At 30.9% G+C, this 27,179-nt stretch overlaps 3 protein-coding genes across 3 annotated transcripts; 2 read left to right on the forward strand and 1 right to left on the reverse strand.

Moving 5' to 3' along the window:
* Positions 1–994: 994 nt before the first annotated feature.
* On the forward strand, positions 995–2,146 carry LOC130447851 (uncharacterized protein K02A2.6-like). Its single transcript, XM_056784888.1, has one exon. It carries the CDS (start codon positions 995–997, stop codon positions 2,144–2,146), a length of 1,152 nt encoding a protein of 383 aa, XP_056640866.1.
* A 2,958-nt stretch (positions 2,147–5,104) lies between these two features.
* LOC130447670 (bifunctional arginine demethylase and lysyl-hydroxylase JMJD6-B) lies at positions 5,105–12,091 on the forward strand. The gene is made up of 4 exons (XM_056784623.1): positions 5,105–5,235; positions 7,407–7,910; positions 11,608–11,737; positions 12,006–12,091. The coding sequence occupies exons 1-4, from the start codon at positions 5,218–5,220 to the stop codon at positions 12,089–12,091; spliced, it is 738 nt and encodes a 245-aa protein (XP_056640601.1). The 5' UTR covers positions 5,105–5,217.
* Positions 12,092–14,262: 2,171 nt separating this feature from the next.
* Positions 14,263–26,448, reverse strand: LOC130447908 (acyl-CoA Delta-9 desaturase-like). The gene is given in 7 exon segments (XM_056784963.1): positions 14,263–14,814; positions 16,077–16,262; positions 17,240–17,355; positions 17,357–17,446; positions 17,528–17,658; positions 22,440–22,950; positions 26,430–26,448. Coding segments are annotated over 6 exon segments (1,284 nt in total). The 5' UTR covers positions 22,897–22,950; positions 26,430–26,448; the 3' UTR covers positions 14,263–14,510.
* Between the last annotated feature and the right edge of the window lie 731 nt (positions 26,449–27,179).

Genomic DNA, 27,179 nt, shown 5'->3' on the forward strand with positions numbered 1-27,179 from the left:
AAATTAGTTTATTTAGCATCTTATTATTATACAGGGTGTTTCTATATTCTGTATTCGACCGAAAACGCTCTACTACAGAGAGATCTCAATAGATGATTCATATTTATATAGGAATACGAACCCCTACGGGGTCTAGTTGCTGAAATATAGGGTGTTCAAAATTTAAAATCAAAAATTTGCCATAAATCAAGAACGCCTTAAATTTTTTTTTTTTCAAATTTGGTGACCAATATTTTAATAAAGAAATATTTTGACATGAGAAAACTTTGGAAAAATTTAATCAGTGGCGCGCTGTTAAGGTTAGTTGTCATTTTTAGCCCCCTATTTTTTACGCCACTGGAGCAATTTTTTTTATATTGTTTCAAATTTCCTGTTTATTTTTAGTTGAGAAACTAATAACCTTTTATGGAGCTAAAATGTACGGTGTTGTAATGTAGAAATTAGACTCATATATGTAATTTACAAATTAATTAATTACTTATTTAATTTCGAATAATGATTAAGCCTAAGTAATTCAAAACAGTAAAAATTACTCATAATCTCAATTTGAAATAAAAATGTAGTACAATAATAACAAAATTGGCGATGAAAATAAAAATAATAGTGGCACAAATTTAATTTGAACAACACTGTATTACAACAATAACAAAATTGACAATGTTAGAGTAGTTGCTCAAATTGAAATTATGAATAATTTGTATTTGTTTTGAACTATTTACGCTTAATCATTATTCGAAATTAAATGGAAAATTTATCAATTTGTAAATTACTTTTGTTTAGAGGCAAATTTCTACAACACCGTTCATTTTATTGGACTTTATTATAGTACTCTAAAAAAGTTACTGAATATTGCATTAAAGGTTGGCCAGATAAAAAAGTATTGGATAACACTGAACTAAAGCAGTATTATAAAATAAAAGACGATCTAGTGGTTCGCCATGGAATTTTATTTTTCAACGAGCGAATTTGCGTACCCAAAAAACTACAAAATCATATGACTAGAGAGCTACATAAATCCCATTTTGGTATGGAAAAAACAAAGAAGTGGGCAAGGAAAATATTATACTGGCCGGGTATAATAACTGATATTGAAAATTTTATTTCAAGTTGTCGCATATGTGAGAAATTCAGCAGAAATAAAATAAAAGAACCGCTAATACCGCACGAGGTACCTAAATATCCATTTGAGATAGTGGGGTCTGATATATTAGAATACGCATCAAAATATTATTTAGTTGTAGTCGATTACTACAGCAATTGGATTGAATTGAAAGAAATACAAAGAAAAAGTATAGATGAAATCTTAAAACAATTAAAAGTAATATTTTCTAATTTTGGATTACCTGCAAAGTTTATATCTGATAACAATCCCTACAACAGCTTTAAATTTAAAGAATTTTGTAATCAATACAACATACAATGTGTTTTTACGAGTCCCAGGTACCCAAAGTCGAATGGGTTGGCTGAAAAAGCCGTACACATATGTAAACAGTTATTAAAAAAGTGTAACAATGAAGACGAAATATTTGTTCATTTGTTGAATTACAGAGTTACACCACTATGTGGTCTTGAGGCCTCACCTTCAGAGTTATTACAAAGCAGGTTACTAAGAACAGGTTTGCCTATATCCAACAAATTATTGGAACCCAAAACCACTAACGAGTATGGGAAAAAAGTAGAAAGAAAGTTGGCAGTAAAAAGCTATCATGATAAATCTGCACGTAGCAGCTCAGATTTTAACGAAAATCAAGATATACTATTTAAATTGAAGAAGGATGGGTATTGGACACCGGGAAAAGTCTTATCAAATACTAATACTCCACGATCATACTTGGTGAGTGATGAAAATGGCAGGGTTTATAAAAGAAATTCTTCCTTTCTAAAAAATACAAAAAATCCAACGGTTATAAATGCGCCAAACAACAACGAAAATATAAACATAAACTGTAAACCTAATAGTGCTGATGAATCAAGTGAGAACACTTGTTTGTCTAATAGAACTGATGTATATAATGAAAACGGTTGTGGAACTAATAATAATAAAACGGCAAATGAATGTACAAGTGTCAAGGAAGCAAATAGCAAATGCACAAGATCAGGTCGGGTCGTCAATGTACCAAATAGGTTAAGAGACTATTATACATAGCGAAAAAAAAATATTATTATTAGTTTCATGTCTAGTTTATAGTATTAGTTAGTTAGTTAGTATTTCAATTATTTCAGTATAAGTCCAAAAAGGGGAGATGTTACGTATATGACACTTCACAGTGCCATGTACTAGCTTGAATGTTCTATGGTCATCTGGCAAGTGACAGTTGGGAAGCGGGAGACTTAGATAGTTAGGTTAGAACCAAGAATAGTTCACCAATAGGATTGCTCAATAAACTGAATGTGTCTGCCATGTGCGTGCGAAAAATCGCCATACGTGACGTCACCTGCAGACCTCGACCGGTCTTAACTCTTTGTTGAGCTAGACTATTTGATGAGTTTAAAGGCCAATTTTAACAAAAATACAGTTATTTTTTTAAGTTTTATTCATTATTATGAATTAATATTAATTTAAAATCCAATTTCCAATTATTCAGTTAATTTTAAGTTCCATTTATAATAGGTATACAATGAAGAAAAGAAATTAAAGAAAATGAATTATTTTTTAAAATGATCTGTATTTTATAATTAGTAAAACAGAAGCCATTAACAAACTTTAAACTAAAAATTAAAAAGTAAAAACAAATGAAATGATTTAAACTGATTTATGAAAAATATTTCTAATAATAATCTAAATTATTAAATTTAAGAAAAATAATAAAATATCAGATATATATAAAATAAAGAGATAGGTAGAAATCTGTCAATGAGTAATTTTGAACTGGAACTGATGCTTGAACTACTAGCTTCACTTGTTGATTTTTTTGAATACAATCCCAAAGTAGGAACAGCGGTTTTTTTCAATATTTTTCGTAGTGGTAAACCTAAAATACATATACATATTATATATATTTATGAACAAATTGAGTTACTAAATTTCATTACCAAAATCATTTTGGGACAGTATAGACTTTGAAAGCTATAAACTATTACACTAAACAATTAAATAATTCACCAACCTAATAATTCATTCTGTAAGTCTCTTTCATAATCCTTTTCTGTGAAATGAACTAAGCAGATGTAGCTAGTATCAGGGTTAAATTTATCTTCCCGTTTGCATCGTAATATCCATTCTTTTCTCATAGTTTGGGAAACAAGATCTTTAGCTTTGGGAAACCGATGAAATATAAAATATTCATGTTCTTGCTGCCTTGTTTTATAGGTATTACCACAACCATACACAGCACAACGTGTACCAGGCATTTTGATTTTTGGACATATACTACATGCACTAAAATCAAACAAACAAAGTTTCATTTAGCAAAAAAAAGTAAAATAAAAATCTAGATTAGTTGCTGGACAAATGCAAACCAACCGACTAAAAACGCTGTTATGATTCGCCCATTTTTTTAATTTTTTATTGTGGTGTATAAAGAATAGAAATTTAAATAAGCCAATTAAATTGTCATTTCTGCTCAGTTGGTTTTCTTTCAGCCAGTAACTGACTTGGATTTTAATTTTTATTTTGCTATTTAAATCCAGCTTTAATATAACAAAACATTTTTACCTACCCTTGAAAGTCTCACAAGATTATTTTGCCTTAAACAATAATATTGTCTTTGTTCACTATTCTCCACATATATAATACACACAAATAATAGTTTTTAAAACGTAGAACTAAGTAAAAAACGAATTTCCAACTCTTCAATCACTTGTACGACCTTTTCGAATTAACAAAAACACAAGCAATACCGCACAGCGTAAATGGTAAACAAGCCGTCGAGGTCTGCAGGTGACGTAAGCATCACTTGACCTTGGCTCAAGAATTGGCGTATGTACGTCTTATGGGATTGATCAATCCTATTGGTGAACTATTCTTGGGTTAGAACATATAGAAGAACGAAGTAAAACGTGTTTTCAAAACTAATCGTGTTTTATTTAAATAATAATATCAAAGCTAACCTGAAACATAATGCACGTGATTTTTATGTTTTCTTCACTTTATCTGAGGGTGCAAATTAGTTAATGATACTTTAAATATAGTTTAAATTGAAATAAAGTGAATCATGTGTGATTTTTTCAAATTTAATCAATTTTCTGTTAGAATCAGGATTTTCTACTGTACATGCGCAGCTGATCCGCCTTTAAAAATTAGTTTTTTCTCGGTTTTTAGAGGGGAGAAAATAGAAAATTTGAGATGATTAGATGTTACAAATTCAAATACTTTTTACCCCTAGACTTCATCAAAAGCTTCAATTTTTCTCTCAGAAATATACGTTTTCCGAGATCACGGTCTTTTCTTATTTTCTTCACTTTTTTGGGGGTGCAAATTCTTCCGATATGGCTAATTGAAGTAACAAGTTTTCTAACTTTTTGCATATATGTCATTGAGGTTGAGGGATGCACTTCACTTTTAAACCGTTCATACTACTTGTGAATAGTCTTGTCGCCGTAGATAGATCTTAAAATTTTCCTGAGAACAGTCTTCAACTTGGAACGAAACTCATGAATACATTATTTCTTGCTTATACACGTATTAAGCTTTTTAATTGTTTGGTTAATATTGTTGTTTAGAATCTACTTGGAAGTTGCGAGTTTATGTAAATAAATAATTTCTGAAAAACCTTCTCATTTATTTATTCCAGCTTAGGATGTATTGTAACGATATTTTCTTTACATTACGGATGTCTTTTATTATTTAATATTAAGTCACAAATTCAGTATTTCTTGTATGTTCAATTTATTAAATAAAAGTAGTAAGGGTCTGAAAACCAATTCAATTTTCTTCACGCTTCGTTAACTACATGCAGCTGGTGCTTTAACATCTTCCGATAACCACTGAAACGATTTTAGTTCACATCCCTTTCTAAGTATCACACTCGTACAAGAAGTGAGGAGAAAAATATATGTTTAGTGACGTGTGGATTATAGAGAACAAAAAGTGAGTTTAATATATGTAGAGGATTATATATTCTCAGGATAATGGATGTTTTGAAAGGAACTAGTGTAAATTTTGTGGCACATGTGGCTAGTCTAGAAAAAATTTTTCCTCTTTGCCAATATAAAAAAGAAATTAAGTTCGGTTTTTACTCTATATTTTTCACTTACATTTTGTATGGAAATTTTGATATGTTTCACACTTCCGAGGTAAGCAACTTATAGTTTTAATTCGTACTTTGGTTACTTACCAATATTTGAAAACTTGATTGCACTAAATAAAAAAGGAAAGGGAGTCAATATCTGATTGAAATATTTCGTTTTGGAAACCTCAATAATTGTATTAGTTGTATAATACCAATTATACAATGCTTAGTAGCTCCGCCAATACTATAATGCCGAGGAAAAAGACGATTTAGTCTTATAGAATTTTCATTATAATTGTGTCAACTTTTATTTTGATATATCAAAACAATAAGTTTGAATTAAAAAATATGAGATTCCAAACTAACAAAATATATCATTATTAACGTCTCATTAGAAAAATTTGCTAATTTCCTTTTAACGTTAGATTTGATTAGAAACAAAATATGAAAAACAATTCCAAAAAATAAAAATCGCGAATTGAAAAAATTTCAACTATCTAATCAGTAACTCAGCAACTCCGACTTGTGGCTAGGAAATATCTCTGATACACACATACTAAAAGACTTAACATAAGTATTGGCATTTCATAAAATAAAATGCCTTCATCAGGGAACTAAACAAACTGATGAAACTCAAAAACAAATCTAAAAAAAACTGAAGAATTTATAAAACGAAATCCTCAAATTACAATTTTACAGCCAGATAAATGTAATAAAACACTAATAATGAACACCGATGTTTATAACATTAAAATGACTGAGTTACTAAGTGATACAAACACTTATCAAAAAATTAAGTCATACAAAACCAAAATATTTCAAAACAAAAATGATACGTGTATAAAAAAGTTTTTAAATAATGGTTTTATCAACGCAAATGAAGCAAAAACTATATGGTCTACCAAAATTACATAAACCGAATACACCAATTCCAATAGTGTCATATACCCACTCACCTTTCTATAAATTATGCAAATTTCTCGCCAATTTCTTGATCAATAATAACCAAACGGATGTACAATGGGATCTCCAATTTCCTCAAGTCTAGCGCAAATTGTTATGGAATATGTAGACGAGAAGATATTGGATGATAAGGATATTGATGTAGTGTTTTTTGAAAGATACTTTGACGACTGTTTAGCGGTAATTCCTAGTAAAAAATGCAATACATTACTTGATAAATTTAACAAATTCAACCCAAGTATCCAATTCACTTTAAAAATTGAAAACAACAACAAAATGAATTTCTTAGACATGACACTTATTAAAATCAATAATAAAATAAAAACTAAATATACTTATGTATTCATCACCTGGAAAATAATTAATTAAGATTTCCGGTAATTTTTGATAGTATTAATTATCAAACTCTTCAAATTTTCAAATACGATTCAACATTCAATATTCAAATTGACGTTGATAGAAATATTGATTAATTGAAATATTGAATTTTGAATCCTATGAGTTTGAAAATTTATATAAGCATTAAGACTATCCAAAACCACCGAAAATCTTAATTAATTATTTCCCAGACGATGAATACATAAGTATTTGTAAGCTCGGAAAATATATTAAAGTTAGTCTACTTTGGTGTTTCGTTGCCACGTTCCCAATAATAAACCGCTCATAATATATAAAAGTGTTTTTCCCATCATCAGGGAAAGTTCAATTTGAGGATAATTTCTTAGGCGTTTTCATGACGGAGTAAGCCAGTAAGACACATGATAGCATTGGTGATTCTGTTATATGGTAATGCTGTTAATTTAAAGACTATGAAGAGTTGTATAGAACCACCAAATATCAAATTTTCATTCGCCACCAATTAGAAAATATTAAAAAATGTCAATGTTAAGAACACAGACAATTATTGCATTCAATCACTCGAATTCTTAAAATATTGTCCATCGACTATTTAAAAATATCCTGAATGCAGTCAAAATTCGTTTTCAATATTTCAATGGGGTGGAATCAATTTCTACTATCTTATTTATACTCTTAGTTCCTACACATTCTCAATATTGTGCATTTCAGATGTAAATAAAACTTAAGCAACTATTTTTTCAAAATAACATTGACATGAAACGATTTATTTCTTGACTTCATTTGGTTAGGTTTGGAAAAGTGTTACATTTTAGTGAAATCTTTATCAGTAGTAGTGCCTTTTCTGCGATCTGTTTTCCATTCTCATGAATCGTTAACTGACTTTTCAACATTTAGGAAAGGTTTCTTTTGCAGTGTTTAATAGACATCTCATCGTATACTTCCAAAGTATTTAGAGAGCCAGAAAACTGCGACTTTTGCACTAACGTTTCAACTGTTGATAAATTATCAAAAATATCTCCAATAAATTTTTACGAACTTTACCAGAAACCGGCTAGACCACTGATTGTCACTGACGCTATTGAACATTGGCCAGCTTCAAAAACCTTTGAGTATAAATTTTTCAAAGAACTATACGAAAATTTCAAATTTGATGGAAGCTCCAAGAAAAACTGTCAGTTTTTTCCCTATAAAACAAATTTCAAGAGTTTATCAGAAGTCTTTCAAATGTCCGAGAAGAGAGCAAATTTGGCAGCAGGAGAGAAGTCTTGGTACGTTGGATGGAATAATTGTAACGACAAAGCTGGAAAAATTTTGAGGCAATATTATTCAAAGCCATATTTTCTTGGGAATCGTACTGAAAACATAGCCATGAGTTGGATTTTTATGGGTGGGCCTGGACATGGAGCACAAATGCACGTATGTATCCATGAAATTTTTACCAAACAAACAGTAATTAATTGCCTTGTGCCAAGAAATAGCGAAATTTATAATAATGATTCTGATTGAATTTTTGACAAAATATTCGAATAATTTTTCGAAATAAATGTCTTTTTCTTCGACCATCAAAAAATGTGATTTTTATTTTTATTTTAAAATGACATTTTTATACTATTTTCAGGTGCAAAAGCCATCAATTCCCTTACCGTACAAAAATTTACTAGTTGCTTAGCAACACTTTTAATCCTAGGACTAAAAGTAATTGCATTTGAGCTGTCTAATTGAAATTTGAAGAAAAAAACATTGTCTCTTACAAACTTAGTAAAACAAACTGATTGGGCAACTGTATATAGGTATTTATTTGTTTTTTATAGTGATATTGAATGTACAATTGGAACAATTATTGCCAAAATTCAAAGCACCACTGAAATTATCACTAACAATTTTCGAACAATTCAAAAGATTTTCTTTAATGTTAGAACAACTCAAAATATTCTCCGATGAAACATTCGAGGAAATATCTGAACAGGTACTTGTACCTTCTTTGTCAGGTTGCAATATTTTTCTGGCAATATTCTCTTTGTTGATACGTGATACATCAATATATCCTTCTGCTACCGAACTCGATTTCCTACCTCCATGACTTTTAAGACAAGTGAGGTCACAGTCACGATCAATAAGAAGTGTAGTAGATGTTCTTAGCGAATGTCCAGTATACTCTTTCCAACTTTCTAACTTAAAAAATTTTGCAGCTTCTTGCGGCACGGTACTAATTTTGTGAATACCTTCTTTGACACTTCCCATTAAAATACTTCGAAAATAAACGACGTTCCTGTATATTTGATGGCCGTAGTGCAACATATTTTCGAAATACACGCAAATATTATCGCCTATAATGGCAAACAAACGAGGTCTCTTGTTTTTTGTCTGCAAAATTCCATATTCTCAATGTCATCAATTTTCAAATGAACCAGTTCGTCACAACGTCCAATTCCTAATACTAGAACAACCTTTAAAATCAAATCTAAATTATCAGGTGCCATATCCAGGAACCGATCCACTTCCTCCTCCTTTGTAAAAACCCTAGACTTTTTAGGTATATATCCATTACTTTACCTTTTTAACAATGTTCGTAATTTTGAATATTTACTAATATCCACACCATTTTTGATATCCAGTGCGGATGGCAACATTGAATACTGTGACCAAAGAGTGGATGGCTTGACGGTCTTTGTTAAATTTAAAAAATACACCATAAGAACACTCTCCGCAAAATTTTTGCACATTTTTTTCTTTACAACAATCCATGAATCGCTGATATACAAGTTCGTAAACTTGGCGAGATTTGGGTGGCAAAAGATTTAGATATACTGCTTCGACACTTTCCAATATATCCGCAGGTATATTTTCATCGTGTTAGGATTCATTTTGAAAGCAGCGTAAAAACTACTACAAAAATTATATGATTAGTACTTCTACTTAACAATCGATATTTACCAACAATACCAGATATCCATGACTACCGACTTGCTATCGCTGTTATAATTAATAGGAGTTCAAATTTATTACCAAATTATTAACGATTTTTGAATGAAACTAACTTTATTTTAATTTTGACTTGGTTTTACTCGCAATTTTGCATTCACTCGGCTGCGCTGCGCTCCGCCTCGCAACTGCAAATATTGCTTCTAAAAAAATATGCACTTTTAATCCTTATAATATAATATACTATTCCTGTCAATAAAAAAATTCGTGAATAAGTGAAAGCAAGCACCAAGGAGGATAGTGTCTAAGAGAATGTGGCATTTACAATTACTTTTTTTTTATTTGTTTTATTGATAAAATAAATATGACGATAGAAAGTCATTCCCAGACATAATAAGATAATCATGAATACTTGCAAGAAGGGACTTAGCCCTTGTGTTAGTTTGGAGGGTCGATAAATGTGTGATAAGGCGAGGAAAGAATCCATGGTGAAAACGTATTTTATTGAGTTATTAATATTACGACTATTATTATACAAAAGACTTATACATTACTTAACTTGAAGCCGGTATCATTTACTTATCTCTACAAGCAGATATTATATTATTATTTTGAAACTTTTTGCATTTGTAGGATTGTAGGATGTTGATAACTTGATCCTGGATAGCCACTCTCCAAGAGTATTCCGCTAGTAGGCCCTCTGTTTGAAGCTTTTTTGTCAATATGCGACTAGTTGAGGTCGTTATAAGGTCGACTGTATTGTTCCTTTTGTGACTATTGTCATAGCATAGCGTCATCCGATATAATACTGAGGTTTCTAATTTCCAGTAAAATAATTCACATTTCGACACACGTCGAGAGTATAGGTCAATTAAGTCTCTTCCACTCTCTTTTAGGGGTAATAATAGTGGATGATTTCGCGTGGTGGTTGTTGTTCTTCATCATTATTGTTCGCGTTAACTTCTGAATACTCTCTAGCTCTGTTTGCAACCTCTTCAAAATCCAAAATAGTACGTTAAAACAGGCGTGGCATAGATGTTGATTGCATGGACTAAGTTACTTTTTTGGGGGTATTGATCCTGGATTTGCCTGCTTGTGGTCCAATAACCTAGCCTGCTGAAGTATTTGTAGGTTTCACCGTTTTCCATTGCCTGAATGATATCTTCGTTGGGTTTTTGCAAATTTTTTGACGCTCATTTGCTGCGTATAGCTTGATGTCATCCATGTAGGGAAAATGGGAGATGTTACAGTTGGGTTGTTGTTTCTGTTAGCGGGTTCAACGAGTCACACTGGTATATTGCCCCGCGTACGATCGATTTATGATTGTAGATTTATTCGCCATCCTTTCTTCGTTATTATTTATGCGACTCAGATTAGAGCCGGTATTATTTACCTGTCCCGGATATAAAGTATCAAAAGGATTAGGCTCAGTTCACATAATAATTTTGCGCACTGTGTGGCAAGTATTCAATATCGCAGCCTTCTGGAGGTCGTGAAGGTGTTTTTTGGTAACCCTGACCATGCTATCGGATATGGTTTAAGGCTTGATGTCGGTTGCTGACATAATAACTGGGACATTTAAATGTTCAAAGTCAAATTTTTTCGCTTTTATCTCACTTGCAATATATGCGTATTTGGTCGGTTTATTTTGGTATTTATTGAGAATATTGTGAATATTTAATGTAGCTACATCGACGAAAAGAACTGGATTGACTCTTCTATCTACCACCATGATGTTAGGTCTAAATTGTCATCTACGTTTGGTATTTGTAGTACGGCGTATGAGTATTTAAAAGTCCGAACTCATTGGCCAGTTTTTGATTAATAATGTTGCATCCTTGATTATGCCGGTGCAGATAGTCACTATTACTACAAAAAGATGTTATAAGTTGAATGATTTCATTTGTTTGCTGACACATTCTGCATTTGTCGGATTGATTATTCGGATCTTTGACCACAATCTTTTTGTAGTTGTTAGTATTGATAACTTGACTCTGGATAACCATCATGAAGCCTTTTGTCTCTGGAAAGAGAGTTCCGCTAGTAAGTCATCTGTTCGAAGCTTCGTTGAGGTTGTAACGCTGTCGACCGTGTAATATTCCAACTTCCCTGTGTCTAATTTTATTATTGTCATATTTATAATTATCATCAATTAATTACCATTGGAATAAAATTTGAGAGGTATTTTTAGGTTGACAATGTTTATTATCCTTCTTGGCAAGCTCAGTTGCGCGGTAGAAAACTCTGGATATTAGCTCCTCCTCCAGAATGTTGGAACTCTTGTCAAAAGCTAGAAGCTGAAGTGAAAACTGGAGAGACTAGTAAGTTCCCATTTTAATTATCTCAAAAGCAATCAAAAAATCTCTAGTAGCGTGGCAAGAAAAAACTTTCACTTCCATCCCCATGTACTACCCGGAAAGATGCATGCACATTCATACGTACTCATAAAGAAAACATGTTTAATTTGTAGTTGTCCATATTCATATGGTAATCAATAAAAAACGTTGTAGATTTAGTTGGCAGGAAAATATATATTTTTCGAATATCATCATGACCTAAGTGATTTGAACAATAATACTTATTTTTCAGTTGTTGTCGATACCAATCGCTGGTACCATCAAACAATAGTCTTACCAGGGGAAATAAGTATAACGATTGGCTCTGAATTCGACTAATAATTTGAAGAATATATGTATGGACTTTGAGAAAAATGTTTATTTTCCATAAATATAGTGAATAGTATGAGCCAGTGTAGTTTTATTTCAAGATATAATATACTGTAATGTTTTTCTCATTTATTCACACCCTTTCTATTCGTGTGGTGAATTTATAGCCACTGTTTATTACGTTCTTAATTTACACTACAGGTAACTAACTTATAATAATTAACTTCCCACTAACACTTAACTAACTGATATAATTTATTTAAATTCTTCCGGTACTTTCCTATATCGTTTTTTTACTATGACTATTTATTATAAACGTAACTGAACTGCGCTAAACGAACTCGTTTATTATATATTCAAGAAAAAATCTAGAAGAACAAAAAAATTGTTACAATTTGTAGAGAAAAGTTTGTAAAAACTACATAAACAAATATAAAAATAACTAAATAGTGATACAGAGGAAATAAAACAAAAGAAAACCCCAATGAATAACAAAATTATAGGTAATAGGTAATAATTAGTACATAGTACATTAATGCATCTAAATGTTCTTGATTTTAGGTCTCCTCTGTTTTAAATTAGTTTTAAAAAGAAAGATAAATTTTGACGTTTCGATTTTTCTTTAAGTTTTTATCAAAATATGATATTGACACTGACAATTTGCTTATTTATACTGATCTATAGATCACCTTCATCATGAATATCAAAATAAGGATAAAATCAACTTAGAACTTTGTTCCAATAAGAAAAAATTAATTTTTTCTTTGGTTCTCACATCTCAAATATATAAAAATTATTAGAATTAGAAATAGAGCTATAAATTTTACTTAAATTATTTAGATCTTTTTTATCATTCATAGCTTTTTCGTTCTTATGAATGTGAACCATTTCTAAAAATTCCCTTTTTCGTGTATTATATTCCGTTTCAAGAAAACTAAGCTTCTCTTATTAATAAATAATTGACTAGGCGATAAATAATGTAGGTAAAATTTATTTTTACACATAAAAAACTTGCATAACATGCTGAAGTTTCTCATTAAATTGAATTTTTTCCATTATTCAATCAAAAACGGTATCTTTTTTACACCTATCCAATTGAAGCAAATGTTTTAAAGTATGAAAGAATGAGGGAAATTTTACCTTTCGTTCTAACATGTGAAAAGTATTCGGAACTTGTGGAGGTTAAAGAGGAACAGAAAGAATTAGAGATAGAAGAAAGGAATAGTAAAAAACATAATGCAAATGTATGTGAAGGTAAAAAAAATTGGAATTGAAAAACAATGAACATATCCAAAACTCAAAATGAAAAAGAAGATAAAGATCAAACTACTGTGGAAAGTCAATGTGACGAACTGAAGCTTCGAAAAGTGCAATGAAATATTGAAGATGAAAGTGCAAAGAAGAGCTTGTTACTGAGTCTAATGAAGTTAACAATAATTATGTTAATGTGCAATATAATACGATAATTTTTCCCGGGAACAATTACGAATCGAAAGAAAAGCAAATACTACATAATGCAATGGAAATGACTGAAGGTGTTCTGAAAGAAAGCATAAAATTTGTTATGATGAAATTGAAATTATGGAGAAAATTCATCTTCTCGTAAGAAAATTCATGAAGTAACTTTTCCTTTTATTCTATTATGAATAAAATATAAATATTACCTTTTTATGTAGGTACCTACTTTTGCACTGCCTTTTTTTTTTCTAAATCTTTAGTGGCCAAAAACACGTCCTTAAAAGACCACATTAGGACCAATATGTCCATAAATGTTACAAAAGGATTATTCTCACAGGTTTACTTCTATCGGAAAATCACAAAAATATTCTCACGGTTAAGCTTGATAAATCTAAAGTATTTAAAAAAATGCTACAACCTTTAGTTCTGTATAATTTTCACCGCTATTTAGCTAATCAGCGTATTTTTATGATTTTCTAAATTTTAAGTACGTGACCGACCACAAATGCTGCTTCTACCCTAAAGTTCTGTTGCAACGGAAGAGCTCAGATTCCAATAACAAAAATATCGAGTCCTCCCTCATTCAGCTAGAGATCTAGTAGCCAAATTAGAGCTGTAATCTATATTTTCTTGTGTGGTAGCTGTAATGTTTATTAACATTATTTCATGTCCTCTGATTTTGAGAGTGTATTAATAACGATATATTTCAAATTAATTTTCTCATTGATAATTTATTGGTCAACTTTAGATATATCCAATAAAAATGAATATACTAAAATTCTAGAAATAATTTTCTACTCAACAAATCATTACATAGGAATTATTGATTGAAATTTATGGAATATATTAATTAAATGTGAATATCTATGATGTTTTCACGACAAATAGTGAAATAATTGTGCCAACAAAAAATACATAATAATGAGTCATATTCAGTGATAAAATTGAATTTGAATCTGACAAAATCTTGTTATTGTTTTTTCTGAAATTCTTCCACAATCAGATCTGCTGTTTCAGGAACTTCATGACCCCATTTATAATGGGTACCATCGCCATGATTTATCGCCACCTTCTTAATAAGTTCACTGGGTGGCGCTTTAAGATCATATGCCCAGCCAATTTTTTGGAAGAAGTTCAACCAAAGTGTAGTTACATTCAACATCTGACCCAATTCAGCAGCTCTATAATCCCAAGGAAACGTATGATGGTAGTTATGGTAGCCCTCTCCCATAGCGAAAAAGGAAACGACAGAATTTTCTACTGAGTAAATTCTCCTAAAAATAATTTGAATATTACATTTAATCATCTTTTGTTAAGTGGATACAATTAGTATAACATTCCAATTGGTTGGATTTCCATTAAATTAGGTATAGGTATTTATTTCATATATTTATTTGGATCGATTGAGATTCGAAATAATAGAGTAGTCAACAAATTACGATAGCGGTTATCATATCACCGCAACATATGCATGGGAGACATGGATATTGAAAAAGGAAGATGAAGCCATGTTGGAGAGATGGGAGATGAAGATACTAAGAGGAATCTACGCAGGAATACACACAGAAGAGGGTTGGACGAGAAGAACTAATGAAGAATTGGAGGAACTTTATGGAGAAGCTACAATAAGCTAGTTTATTAAGGGACAGAGAGTGAGATGGTTGGGACACGTTGCGAGACTACATAGAGAACAGATACCAAAATTAGTACTGCCAATAGGCCAATTGGGCAATAGGGAAAAAAGAGAGAGGCGATCAATAAAGCGATGGTATGACTGTGTAATGGAAGACCTAAAAAACAATAATGTTCAGAATTGGAGAGAAAAAGCTGTGGACAGGAAGGAATGGGCAAATATTGTGTGGAAAATGCATGTTATCCATAAATTAACCAATCAATATTGAACATCATTCACTAGAACTTATCCTTATCGAACTAATGAGAATTCAAGGTCATTCATAATCTGACCAATTAAACATTAATAAAAATTCCTTTAGTAACCAGAATCAATATTTCAATTAATTAATATTTCCATGAACGTCTCTTTGTATATTGAATTTTGAATCCTATAAATTTGAAAATTCTCACAAAAATTAATACAATTACAAACCACCGAAAATATTTATTGATTATTGTAAGTAAAATTTTATTATTGTTATACATTTATACATATTTCTTATATTATTTTTGACCAGATGATGAATACATAAGTATTCGAAAACTCGGAAAATATATTAAAGTTAGTGCACTTTGATGTTTCACTGCCACGTTCCTGCCATTGTTCGCGATGATAAAGATAACGTTATTTAAAACTTAAATTTTTAACCCATGTACCTAGATAACCAGTATGACACAATGTTCCTGACAAAACTTTTTGGCAAAAAAGCCTTTTAGAAAAAAAACTCTCTTAACTCTAGTTAGCTGGAGTTTTGATTAATTACGAGAAAGTTTATGCAAATGTTATTTCATAACTTTATTCATTATTTTATTACTCTCTCATTTATAAAAATAGACTATAGTTTTTTTGATTCATACTCACTTGTCGTAGGGTCTGTTGCCATAGAAATGAGCAAAACTATTAACTGCCCATGTGGCATTTAGAGATATGATATACCTAACAATGCAAATAGTGGCAAAGCTAAAATACCAACTTTCTCCCCATAATAGCGGAGGAATTGAGGACGGCAAAAGGAAGCAGAAGAATAACTTGAAAATTATCCAGTATCTGGAACAAAAATTATATATTGACGTTTCGACTTATTTCAGTCTTTTTCAAAATAAGTCGAAACGTCAATTCCAGTCTGTCGTTCAAAACTTTTAAACAGAAGAAACCTAAAATCAAAAACATTTAGAAGCATAAGCATATCAAAAGGTGTAAGAAATAAGAAATAAGAAATTTTTTTAATCATAGCGTTCTTTCAATAAATGTTCATAAATAACGCCATTGACTTCTAAACATTTTCTGCTTCGTCTACGAAGAGCGTTTGTTGCTCTCCCAATTGATTCATTTCTTGCTTTTTCAATATGGGATCTGCAGTATTCTCAATTCGTCTAATTAGTGCCTTCCGTGTGTCCACTTTTATTTTGTGACTTCATTTCTCATCCAGCCCCATAAACAAAAATCTTGTGCTGTGAGGTCTGGAGATCTTGCAGGCCAGTTAATGAGCTAGTGGTTGCATCTTCTTCTACTAGATGCAGAATATTTTTAACTTCTACCAAACCTTGTCGAGTAGCGCGTTCAGATGATATGTTAGCACTGGTAAGCTTACCAGTCTCGCACAATTTATTAAAAACTCTAATAAATACGTTTTTATAAGGGTATCTGGGGTGCGGAAAACGTTGACGATATTTTTCAGCAGCACCTGTAGCATTTCCATTACAGAAACCATAAACAAACGTCATTCAAACATTTGGGGATCCATTTTGCAGCAATTTGTCTCATGTCCAATTGGAGACTGACACAGAAACTGGCCTTTCCGATCGGTCATCATCTTCAATGGAAAATTCACCTCTTTTGAAGCTTGCAGTACAATTTTTCACGGTCGCATACGAATGACATTGATCACCAAGGGTATTAAGCAAATCTTGATGATGCCAGGATACTCCAATTTTTCGATTTTTACAATTTCGATGGACATTTTTTTTCTTTTAATTTATTACGTAGCTCTGGTTTACTTCATATTATTTCCCAAGAATACTTACTTGACATGAAAAACGACTAGCGGGTCCTCTGTCAGATCACTTAGATCCAGCGTTCTGCCCTTTTTTATAACATCTGGATGTTTGCGCATCATCAACCAACCTACATGTGAAAAAAAAGAATCCTCTGTTCGCATTGTGTGGGTCTGCGTTGGTTTCAGTGAATTTATGATGCACCCTGTGGTCACGAACCCAGTCGTAAAGACTATTCTAAAAAAGTTGTTAGTCAATAGTCACATTTTTAACTCGGTACGGTATCCTATATTTGTCTTAATACAAAAATCAGCTTACTTGGCCTGCAATACTATAACACATGAGAAGAATTAGTTTCAATGGGAGCTTTGCCTTGAATGATCTGTGTGTGAAATATCGATGTGCTCCTGCTGTTACACCGAATCCTGACATTCCCCCAATCCATGTAGCTAAAAACAAACGAAAAGCGTACGTGTGATGCATGATGGAATTATTCAATCTATTAAAGCATGTCCTGTCTTAAGAGAATTAACCTTCTCGAGCGGTTTCCTATATAATAATCTGTGATTGATTTTGTTTTGAAGAAATAAAGGCTCTGTTTGCAGTCAAAGAATATCTTACTTTTCATTTTGTTCATGTTTATGTAATGCGGTTTATGCATTGACTATTTATCATATTTTCCAGTTATTGCATAGTCATTTCTATATAATTTCTTGACAATTTAAATATAGTATGGAATAAATAATATTCGATTTCAATCAATCGATTCAAATATTCCAATTGATTCTATCAGGCGTCAATTTGAATATTGAATTTTGGAATGGATGTTTTTTCAAGAAACTACACAATTTAAAACTGTCCAATCTTAACTAACTATTTCCCAGACGATGAAAACATAAGTATTCGAACGCTCGGAATATATTAAAGTAAGTAACGATCATGGTTCTAAGGAAAGTGTACATGTAGTCACTCCGAGAACGAGAGTAGCCGAGGTACTGAAGCAGATACACGACAGAACATTGGAAGATTATTTGGGAGTGAGGAAAAATCTTGAACTAACCATTGAGAGATTTTATTGGAAAAACAGCTGCGACGATATGAAATTTAAAACGTGTACTACGGGCAAGAAAAGGCTTTAGGATTGCTTTAGATATCGCTGTACCATTTCCGTGACAAATAAATTTTAGTTGTAATGAATTATTTCATAAAGTGGGTGGAAATGTATTGGTGAAAGCATTTATTAGGCGGTATTGTCTGCCCTTGGGAGTACATAGTCCACATATAGTGATTGAGGAAAATAAATCCAAAGCCATGTGCTTCAGGAGTTCTGTGACAAGCTGGAAATGAAGATCAGGACAACCGCATAACGTTCAAATTCAAATAGGACTGTCGAGAGAATGAACAGAACCTTTAACAATCTGCTATTAATGAAATAGCTGCGAAAATCCTGTTTGGACATGAAATAAGGCTTCTTTGTGACCCAAAACCTGGACGTAGGCCTTGAGAAGATCTAGAGGAGGAAGATTATGTGATCCAATTGAGAAAGTCGATAGACAATGTACACAAATCGGTACGATCAAATCTTTTTGTTGCTAGTGACAGAATGAAAACAACAATATGAGACGGAAGGCGTTGAAGGGGACAAAGTATAGTTACATAAACCAATGAGGAGAAAACGATTTTCTTCAAAATTACAAAAATTATGAAAAGGTCTATACTTAATCAAAGAAAATATCGATGAAGTCCTGATAAAAAAGCATGAGTAGTCTGTTAAAATCGACTAGTGTTTTTGGAAAGATACCATGGAAGGATTGAGCCATATCCAAGGAGAGTCTAGCTCTGCTTACAAAGAACTTATGTGTGCGTACAGAGGTACTGGGAAAGCTATATTTCGAGTAAGAACAGAACAACGATAAGATCTGTTCACTCTTCCGCGAGACTGTTAACTGGCGTGTGACCTAAAACGCAACTTATTTGCGTAAAAATTCTGATATGTCTAGTGGCATTTTGTGGTTATATTATTTCAATATTTTAAAAATAAGGTTAGGTGTATGTGTTATTGTGAAGATTTCAAAAAAATCAAAATGTCTCCCATATAAACACAGTAAAATTTGTGGATATTCTCTTAAAGCATACTACTATTGGGAATTCTCTTGAAGCATACTACTGTTGGAAATGCGCTTTGTACATGTTTCAGTCCAAAATGCATTTTCACATATTTTGTCTATGCTTTTCAAAGATATATCGACTTGATGAAAATCTTGCGCTAGATCTAACCTTGAAATGTATGTATATTTGACTAAAGTTTCCAATATTTGATCTCTTCTTGACAGCAGGTACTTTGTTCAGCAGTCTTTCCATTCTTCTGTAATCTATAACTAATTGAGATTGCAACTTAACTGTTGTTTGTTTTTTCATACAATCCATACTAAACTATTATAGAACAATATGGAGATTCAAACTATTTCTAATAGGTTTTGTATTTGTTTTTGTATTTCTTCTATGTTGATTATATTTCCAGCTCTTCTCCTTTATTTGCTAGATGCTATAGATTTAAAATATTTGCCTTTGTCGTTAGACATCATGAATTCTCAATAATGCATCAAATATATCATATCACTTTCTACTGTAAAAGGATTTGAGTGAATAATTATCTAGTTTAGAACATCGGAGTGATAGACCTAAATTAATTACACCATTATTATAACAACAACTACTATTATTATAACTATTTCCTTTACAAATTCTTTATCGAGTTATCTTCTTCTAATAATTCATTCTTTGTTCTAGCCTAGCTTGAGAAAAGTATATTTGAAATTTTAATTTTGTTCTTAAAAATCAAAATTCGAACTTTTTATACATAATTTATGCATAATTTATTTATTTACTTATTTTTATTTATTTCAGCAAATTTACAGAGTTGAATATTATCTAGTTTAAACCAAGAAGTAAACTGTTTTGAAAATCGATATGACTCGTGTTCATATCCAGATATGATGATAGAATGATTAAATAGTGAAAATTATAATATTGATATCCACACAATTTTTCAATTCAGTCGGAATATGTTGTATCATTACCAAGAAAACTTGAAAACAAATGTAATTCCATTACATCTAATGGAATATGTACTTAATATTCGGCAGGAATTTTGATATTTTCAATTTTTTCTTTGAAATCGCAGTTTTATTGTATGTTTATTGTAATTGATAAATTATTTGGTTTTAGTTATATTTTGATATTCAATATCGCATTGTTGTTTTTCCTAATTTTCATAGTCTTGAAGAAGAGCTGAAGAATTTTTCCACTAAGAAGCAAAAAAGATGAGTTGATACCTACAATTCTAAATTTAAAATAAATGCATATGAAATTTACAAATCTCGCTTAGAACATGAATATCAGAATCACGTTTATTCTAACTATCATCGAATCCACAATTCCAATGAGGAAATTAGAAAATGAATAGGAAGACATGAACATAAAATGGGTGTACCAAATTTTAACAATTTAACTGAAACACTTTTTAAAGATACAAAGTAAAAAACATCAAAAAAAGGGATGATCTAATATTAAAAAAAAAATAGGAGTAAAATAGAAATTAAGAAACAAAATAGAAACTAAGCAACAAAACATGAAATTTCTCAACTTTCCCATCAATTATCGAATTTTTCAATAAATATAATATTATTATAAGTCATAAAAGACATAATACATTATCCAAATATTTAACTGAACTAAAAATCCTTCAAAAACGAAAGAAGGAATAAAAAGAAGAATAAAAAATAGAGCTGCATTAACAAAACATGCATTAAATTATGGAAACAAAATCGAATAGAAGGAAAATAGAATTTTTAGGAATGGTTAAAATACATAGGAACGAGAAATTAGTCAATAATGAAAACGACCTTAATAATTTGAATAAAATTGATAATTTTATTTCGTGAACTATAATGCAACTACGAATAATTTAATTTAAGGCTGTTACATATTTTTCAAATGTAACAACCAAGAAATAATTAATTTTTCTGGTAAGAATAGATTTTTATTCTGATTGTATATCAATAATTATGCGAATTTTGATGAAGCCCTAAATACGTCAATCTTTACCTGTTATTTTAAACTGAAAAACATAAAAATGAAAAGAAATGAAAATACTTTGAAGATACAAAAACTGCAAAAGCATTGCATGGATTACGCGTTATGATCAGATTTTGCATATTGGTTCAATATACAAATGAAAATGTGTCTGATATAGGTACAGATATATTACAGTGCATGCTTGAAGTCTGTCATGAAGAAATAATGGACAAAATTAGTAATTATGTTTTTTTGGTGTCAATGGCTGATGAAACAACATACTTTGTTGTAAATTCTCAATTAGTAATTTGGTACTTATAGATATTTTCACGATGGTGAACCAATTGAATGTTTTTGACAAACAAACACTCAATGGAACAATTTTAATCATTATTAATCTGATAGCACGAGGATTTGATGATATAGCGGTGATAAGTGTTACAAAAAAGTATTCTGCTTACTTCATTGCTATGCCAACCACTTAAATTTGATTAGGTCTGATTGTAAGAACATGTATTTTTGCAATAATTTGGATTATATTTCCGGCTTTTTTAATAACTCGTCCCAACGAGTGGAACTCTTAAGCAAAAGGCAGAAGCAGAAGGATCCTTAAGGCACTACAACCCGTTGAAACTTCGACATCAGGACCATTAACGTTTTGTACAGAAACAGGACTTCTCTCTTTGAGAAATGAATGCCTCGCTAGATATTCTTTTCAACTTATTAAAGTAGAAAAAAATAAAACCCGCCAAAGAGATCATTTGGAAGGGATTATGATCCAAGAACCAAATATAAGATCGTTTGACAGTTTTTTCCACGTTATCCATTTAAAAATAATTTATACATATACTTAATAATCTCCAAAACCGGAAAGACTCATAAAAAGTCGAATGGCCAGTAGTGATTTAAAAAATAGACACTGTTTAAAGGAAAAAGGTCAAGACTATACCGAAAACTTGTATTTTGAGGACTTTGAAATGCTTCCAACAATCATATTATCTCTGAGAAAACATTAAAAATGCGAACAATGTGCATAAATTTATTTTAATATTCAAGCACGCGTTTGTATTCAAGTCTTGAGTTTTGTCCTTGGTAGATGTTATTTACTGTGAAGAAGAAGAAATTAGTTATGCTTAATTTAGAAAATACTCACCATAGAGTGCTAAGGAAATCTTCTCAGTTAGTGGATATGTTAGTACAACATAGACAGCTAAAATGTGCCACAATACTATGAAGAATACACTATACCAGATAATCGGAGTTTCAAACTCCCAGAGCCATACTTTATACTTTTTATAATAACGAATAGGTTTTTCTTCATTTTCACTCTTGTTATTATGTTTATTTCCCGTTTCTGTACTCACATCATTTATGATATTATCATTTTCGTAATTTTTGGTCCCTATTTTATTCGAATTATATTTTGAGTTACAAATAGAAGTTTCACCATTCATATTCATTGAACCTTCAATATTACAAGTGGTTTTTGAATTTCTGCGAACATTGTTACTCCTGTTTTTCACTTCTCTAACACTAGATAATGCTGTTAAGGGTTGTTTCAAAGATCCCTCTTCAAATTTTTTGGATACATGTGTTAAGCTGGTTATCATTTTGAAATTCTATTACATCGATTTTTCGGAAAAGTTTTCTCAATATTTCATTATCTGCAACAAGATAAAAATATTTGTGTATATCAAGATTACATTCCATATGTAACAAAATATTTTTTTCGCGTTGTATATTTATTCTAATAATATACATAATGTATAAATACTCATTGAACTCATCTGTCTTTGAAAAATTATGAAAGAAACTATTTTCAAATCAGAAGAGACCTAAAATCAATAACATTTAGAAACATACACATAAAAAAAATAAAAGAAATTTATATTTATGTATATATATATTGATTAATTGAACCTATATCAAAAAAAGTAGAATTACAATTTCCAACTATTACCGTCCAATTGCTTTAGTCCCAGCCATTGCCAATACCATAGATAAAGTTTTTAACCATCAAATCTTGATATCTTGAGTTTGCTAAAACATCAACCACCATCAATACAGCTTTCATAAGCATATCGAAGGTTTTCGACAAAGTTTGGCATGCTAACCTTCTAAATAAAGTGAAATCGTAAGGTTTTCTGTATTCATTTATCGACTAGCTTAGTAGCTTTCTAAAAGACTGATCCATTTAGGTCGCTGATGGACACATCCGATCTATAGCTTCGCCGATGATAGGACACTAGTGTCGTGGTTAAAATCAACCACCCCAATAAATTTGAGTAACCCCCAAATCGGTATGCAGAAACTGATCACTACCGAACTTGAAACCATTCTGGAGTAGGGTCCTGATTGAGTTCAATACAGCAAATACCCGGGTTGCTGTTTTTACAAAGAAGGCTGGCAATGCAGCTGAGGATTTGATCTTGTCTGGACCTAAAATATCACGAAAAATTTGTCCTCTGGCATAGTCAAGTGGCCGGATTAGCTAAGGCAGCTTCACAAAAACTTAGATTCCTCTTTAATTCAAGACTAAAAATCTATACACCTTCTAACAGCTTCTAATTCTCTACAAGACCTTTAAATAAAGGTCACTGCCTTGACACTATTTCACCGAAATTACCGCGGAAGACGCTTTTCTAAGCTGACCTACTTAGATCAGTTTTTGCACGACCTATTCGACAGGCTAACGTGACTGATGAATACCGAGCTCGCCTGCAGACGTCCAGAATGTCAATTCATCGTTATTTCTTCCTTTGGAGAAGTGCTAGCCTGTGGTTTCAGCTACTAAGACACGTCTTCCCCGAACACTACAGCCTACGTAAGTCCAAGATCCCTACTTGAACTAATGAGACTAATACGGTTTATCCTTTTGTGCTTGCTTTTTACATTTCATTCTATTCCCTAGTTATGTAGCTAGTTCATTATAAGTAATTTGGAATAATATGTTTGCTTGAAATATTATTACGGACCTTTATTATTATGTTTATGTTTACAGAATTAAAACATTGAGTTCAGTGTTTTTATATTCTGAAATTCGTACGCGGAACCTTTTATTCAAGAATTATCTGCTCAACAAGATAATTTTTGAATATACTACCTTTTTGTGGAAAAAACTGGGGTACAGCAATGACCTTTATTGTTAAGCAAAATCGTAAAGTTCATTTAAATTTCTCAGTAATAGTTATTTATCGTTTGTCGCTATTACAGCCTTGAAACTGTTGCTTTTTGGTAAGTGGAACATCAAGAAATTATTGTTAATTGTATAATAAATAAAAGTTACAAAACAATAGTTCAAATACCTACTATTTTCAACCTACCTAAAAACTACATACACAAATATTCGTAGTATTGAAATTGTTGAAATTCATAATGTCAAAAATTTCATTTAAAGATTGAAAATAAATTTATAGAAAAAATGAGAATAATAGCAATAAAGTATAAACAGTATTGGAAAAATTAATATTCTCGACATATAGCTGGTGATGTAAGTCAATATTTTGGGAAAATCGTTTGTGAAAAATTAGAATATGAATAAAAGCGCAATTCCACTACATCAAGTTATAGATAACATGTAGCATGCGACAAATATGAGAATTGATGACGTTCACAAAAGCAAAGTGGAAGACCAAGAGAAAATTGGATTTACCAGATAAACTAAATAAGATAGATAAGATAGAAAAACATGGGACGAAGAGGACACGATTTCCCAATACGACGACTGAAAAGCATATGGTTGAGTCGAACGAAGATTTCGCTAGAATTCGCACATTTAAAAAAGTCCCTATCTCAAATAATCTCAATCAAATATATAATCTGCCACAAAGAGAAGAAAATTTCTGGAAAATCGATTATTGATAATTGTTCTGTGGAGGTGTCAAGTTAGAGGTCTGATTTCAAAATTCTTAAGAACTGCTGCATATTCTTCATGATCTATTTTCTTTACGTGCTAAAAATTTGAAGCTGAAGCTACATTTGCAATGTCCCAAGTTATCCATAACACTAAAATGATTATGATTCAATACATTAGTTCAATTTGAATACACTGTGAAGATTTATATACCAACATAAATTTCATAACTGAGTCTACTTGTAATAAAGTTAAAAGAAAATGCTAGAATGGGAGACTCTGAAAAATTATGTAACGACTCAATCAACTTAGATATAATATCATTTATTAATGAAAAAGTTTGTTTTGGGTGTGGGATTTTCTCTTCCAACGAGGTTTGTTACTTATCGAATATCCACAATTTTGCTGATGTATGTTTCAATTAATACAAAAAGTGGCCTCATCGCTAAAAAATCTTATTTGAAAAATGCGCATCGTGCAATGTCTCTCAATAAAATCATCTGAGCACTCTAGAATCCTTTCACATTCTGCATGGATAGAGTTTATGAACACAAAATTTTTACGGATGTTTGCAAATTGTTAAGTTTAATGGATATTTGTTTGGAGCATCTTCTACCATAAACCATATATCTAGAAATTTGTTTTACCTTGGTATTGTTGTTCTAAGCTCTCATTTGAATAAATCCCTCATGGCATCAATTTTTTTACCAACTTTTGATAAAAATTGTTAATTTCTATGCATCTCTATATCTCTTGCAACTCTATTAACCCTAATATCAATATTTTATTGAAAATTCAAAGTTGTTTGATATGTTGTCTTAACAATTTTATCGAATTAGCAATTATGTATAGTAAACAGTACACAAAAATATTCAAATTTTTTTCAAAATATCAAAACCAATGGAATCCGTTTGAAATCTAAAAAAAAACACGATTCGAAAAATTCATAAATATCGTTTATACAATAAAAACGTCTATTTCACAAAAACGCTTACAAACCAAAATTTGAGCAAACCGTTTCCAAAATAATTGAGGCAGACTTCATACTTTAAATTAGATTACTCTAGAGACGAAGTACCTCATGAAAATTGTGATGCTGATATGAGAAATAAAATAAAATTCATAATCTATGGAATAGCAAAGACTTTTGATGAATAGTTTTATATAAATTTTATAAGCTGCAAAATAATTCATATTATTAATTGCTCGTTATCTTGAACACCTCAAGTCTTAATCATACCAATAAAAAGCGTTAATAATGTTTAAATAAAATTATTGTTTTATACATACATAAAGGCAAGATTCACTTATTCAAAACAAGCAATTCTAAAACTCTATTCAAATAATTAATAATTAATTTTCAACCGACGACTCTTAACAAATTCACGATTAATTCAAAACTACTAAATAATATGTTTAACTGTTTCTTGGGGACGCCCTTTGTTCACACCTCTCTTAACTATTCTTCTAAGAGTGCTTTGAGGGGGGGAGCGCTTCTGAAGTACATGAAGACACTAATAGTTCCCTATATACATTCAGTAGCGGTTCGTTAGAATAGATTAAACTTGTCAGGTTTGTAGAGTTTTGGTAAACCTTATATTTTAGAGGGTAAGGCATTATGTGTTCTCAATTTTTTGGATCTGAAGGCGAAATAAAAAGTTGTTTTTCCCAAGTTCGAATTAGATCATTATTTTTGATAAGAATTCGTAGGGTCTTGTTTAATTTTCTTGTAAGTTGTCTTATCGTTCAATGGTTTTATGATTTTATTATTATTATCTTCTGATTTCGTTATAACAGTTTTATTAGATTTATCTGCTCTCAAAATTTTGAAATTTTTCCAAAATTTGCTGAAATCAAGCAAATCCTTCTAAAGATTCTTGATTTTAGGTCTCTTCTGTTTTAAATTTAGTTTTTCTTCAATAATTTTTGGAAGATTGATAAAAAATTCACCTTTCGACTTGATAAAGACTGAAGTCGAAACGTAAATGTATTAAAAAAAAATTAATTTAGAAATATAGATAACAATTTGACGTTTTGACT

The sequence above is a fragment of the Diorhabda sublineata genome, chromosome 8, assembly GCF_026230105.1.
Source record: "Diorhabda sublineata isolate icDioSubl1.1 chromosome 8, icDioSubl1.1, whole genome shotgun sequence".
Classification (NCBI taxonomy): Eukaryota; Metazoa; Arthropoda; class Insecta; order Coleoptera; family Chrysomelidae; genus Diorhabda; species Diorhabda sublineata.

Coding starts and splice junctions, on each gene's coding strand:
- LOC130447851 (XM_056784888.1), top strand. CDS start 995: ATGACTAGAGAGCTACATAAATCCCATTTTGGTATGGAAAAAACAAAG.
- LOC130447670 (XM_056784623.1), top strand. Junction 7,911..11,607: donor GACATGGAGCACAAATGCAC/GTATGTATCCAT, acceptor AGGTATTTTTAG/GTTGACAATGTTTATTATCC. Junction 11,738..12,005: donor AGTGAAAACTGGAGAGACTA/GTAAGTTCCCAT, acceptor CTTATTTTTCAG/TTGTTGTCGATACCAATCGC.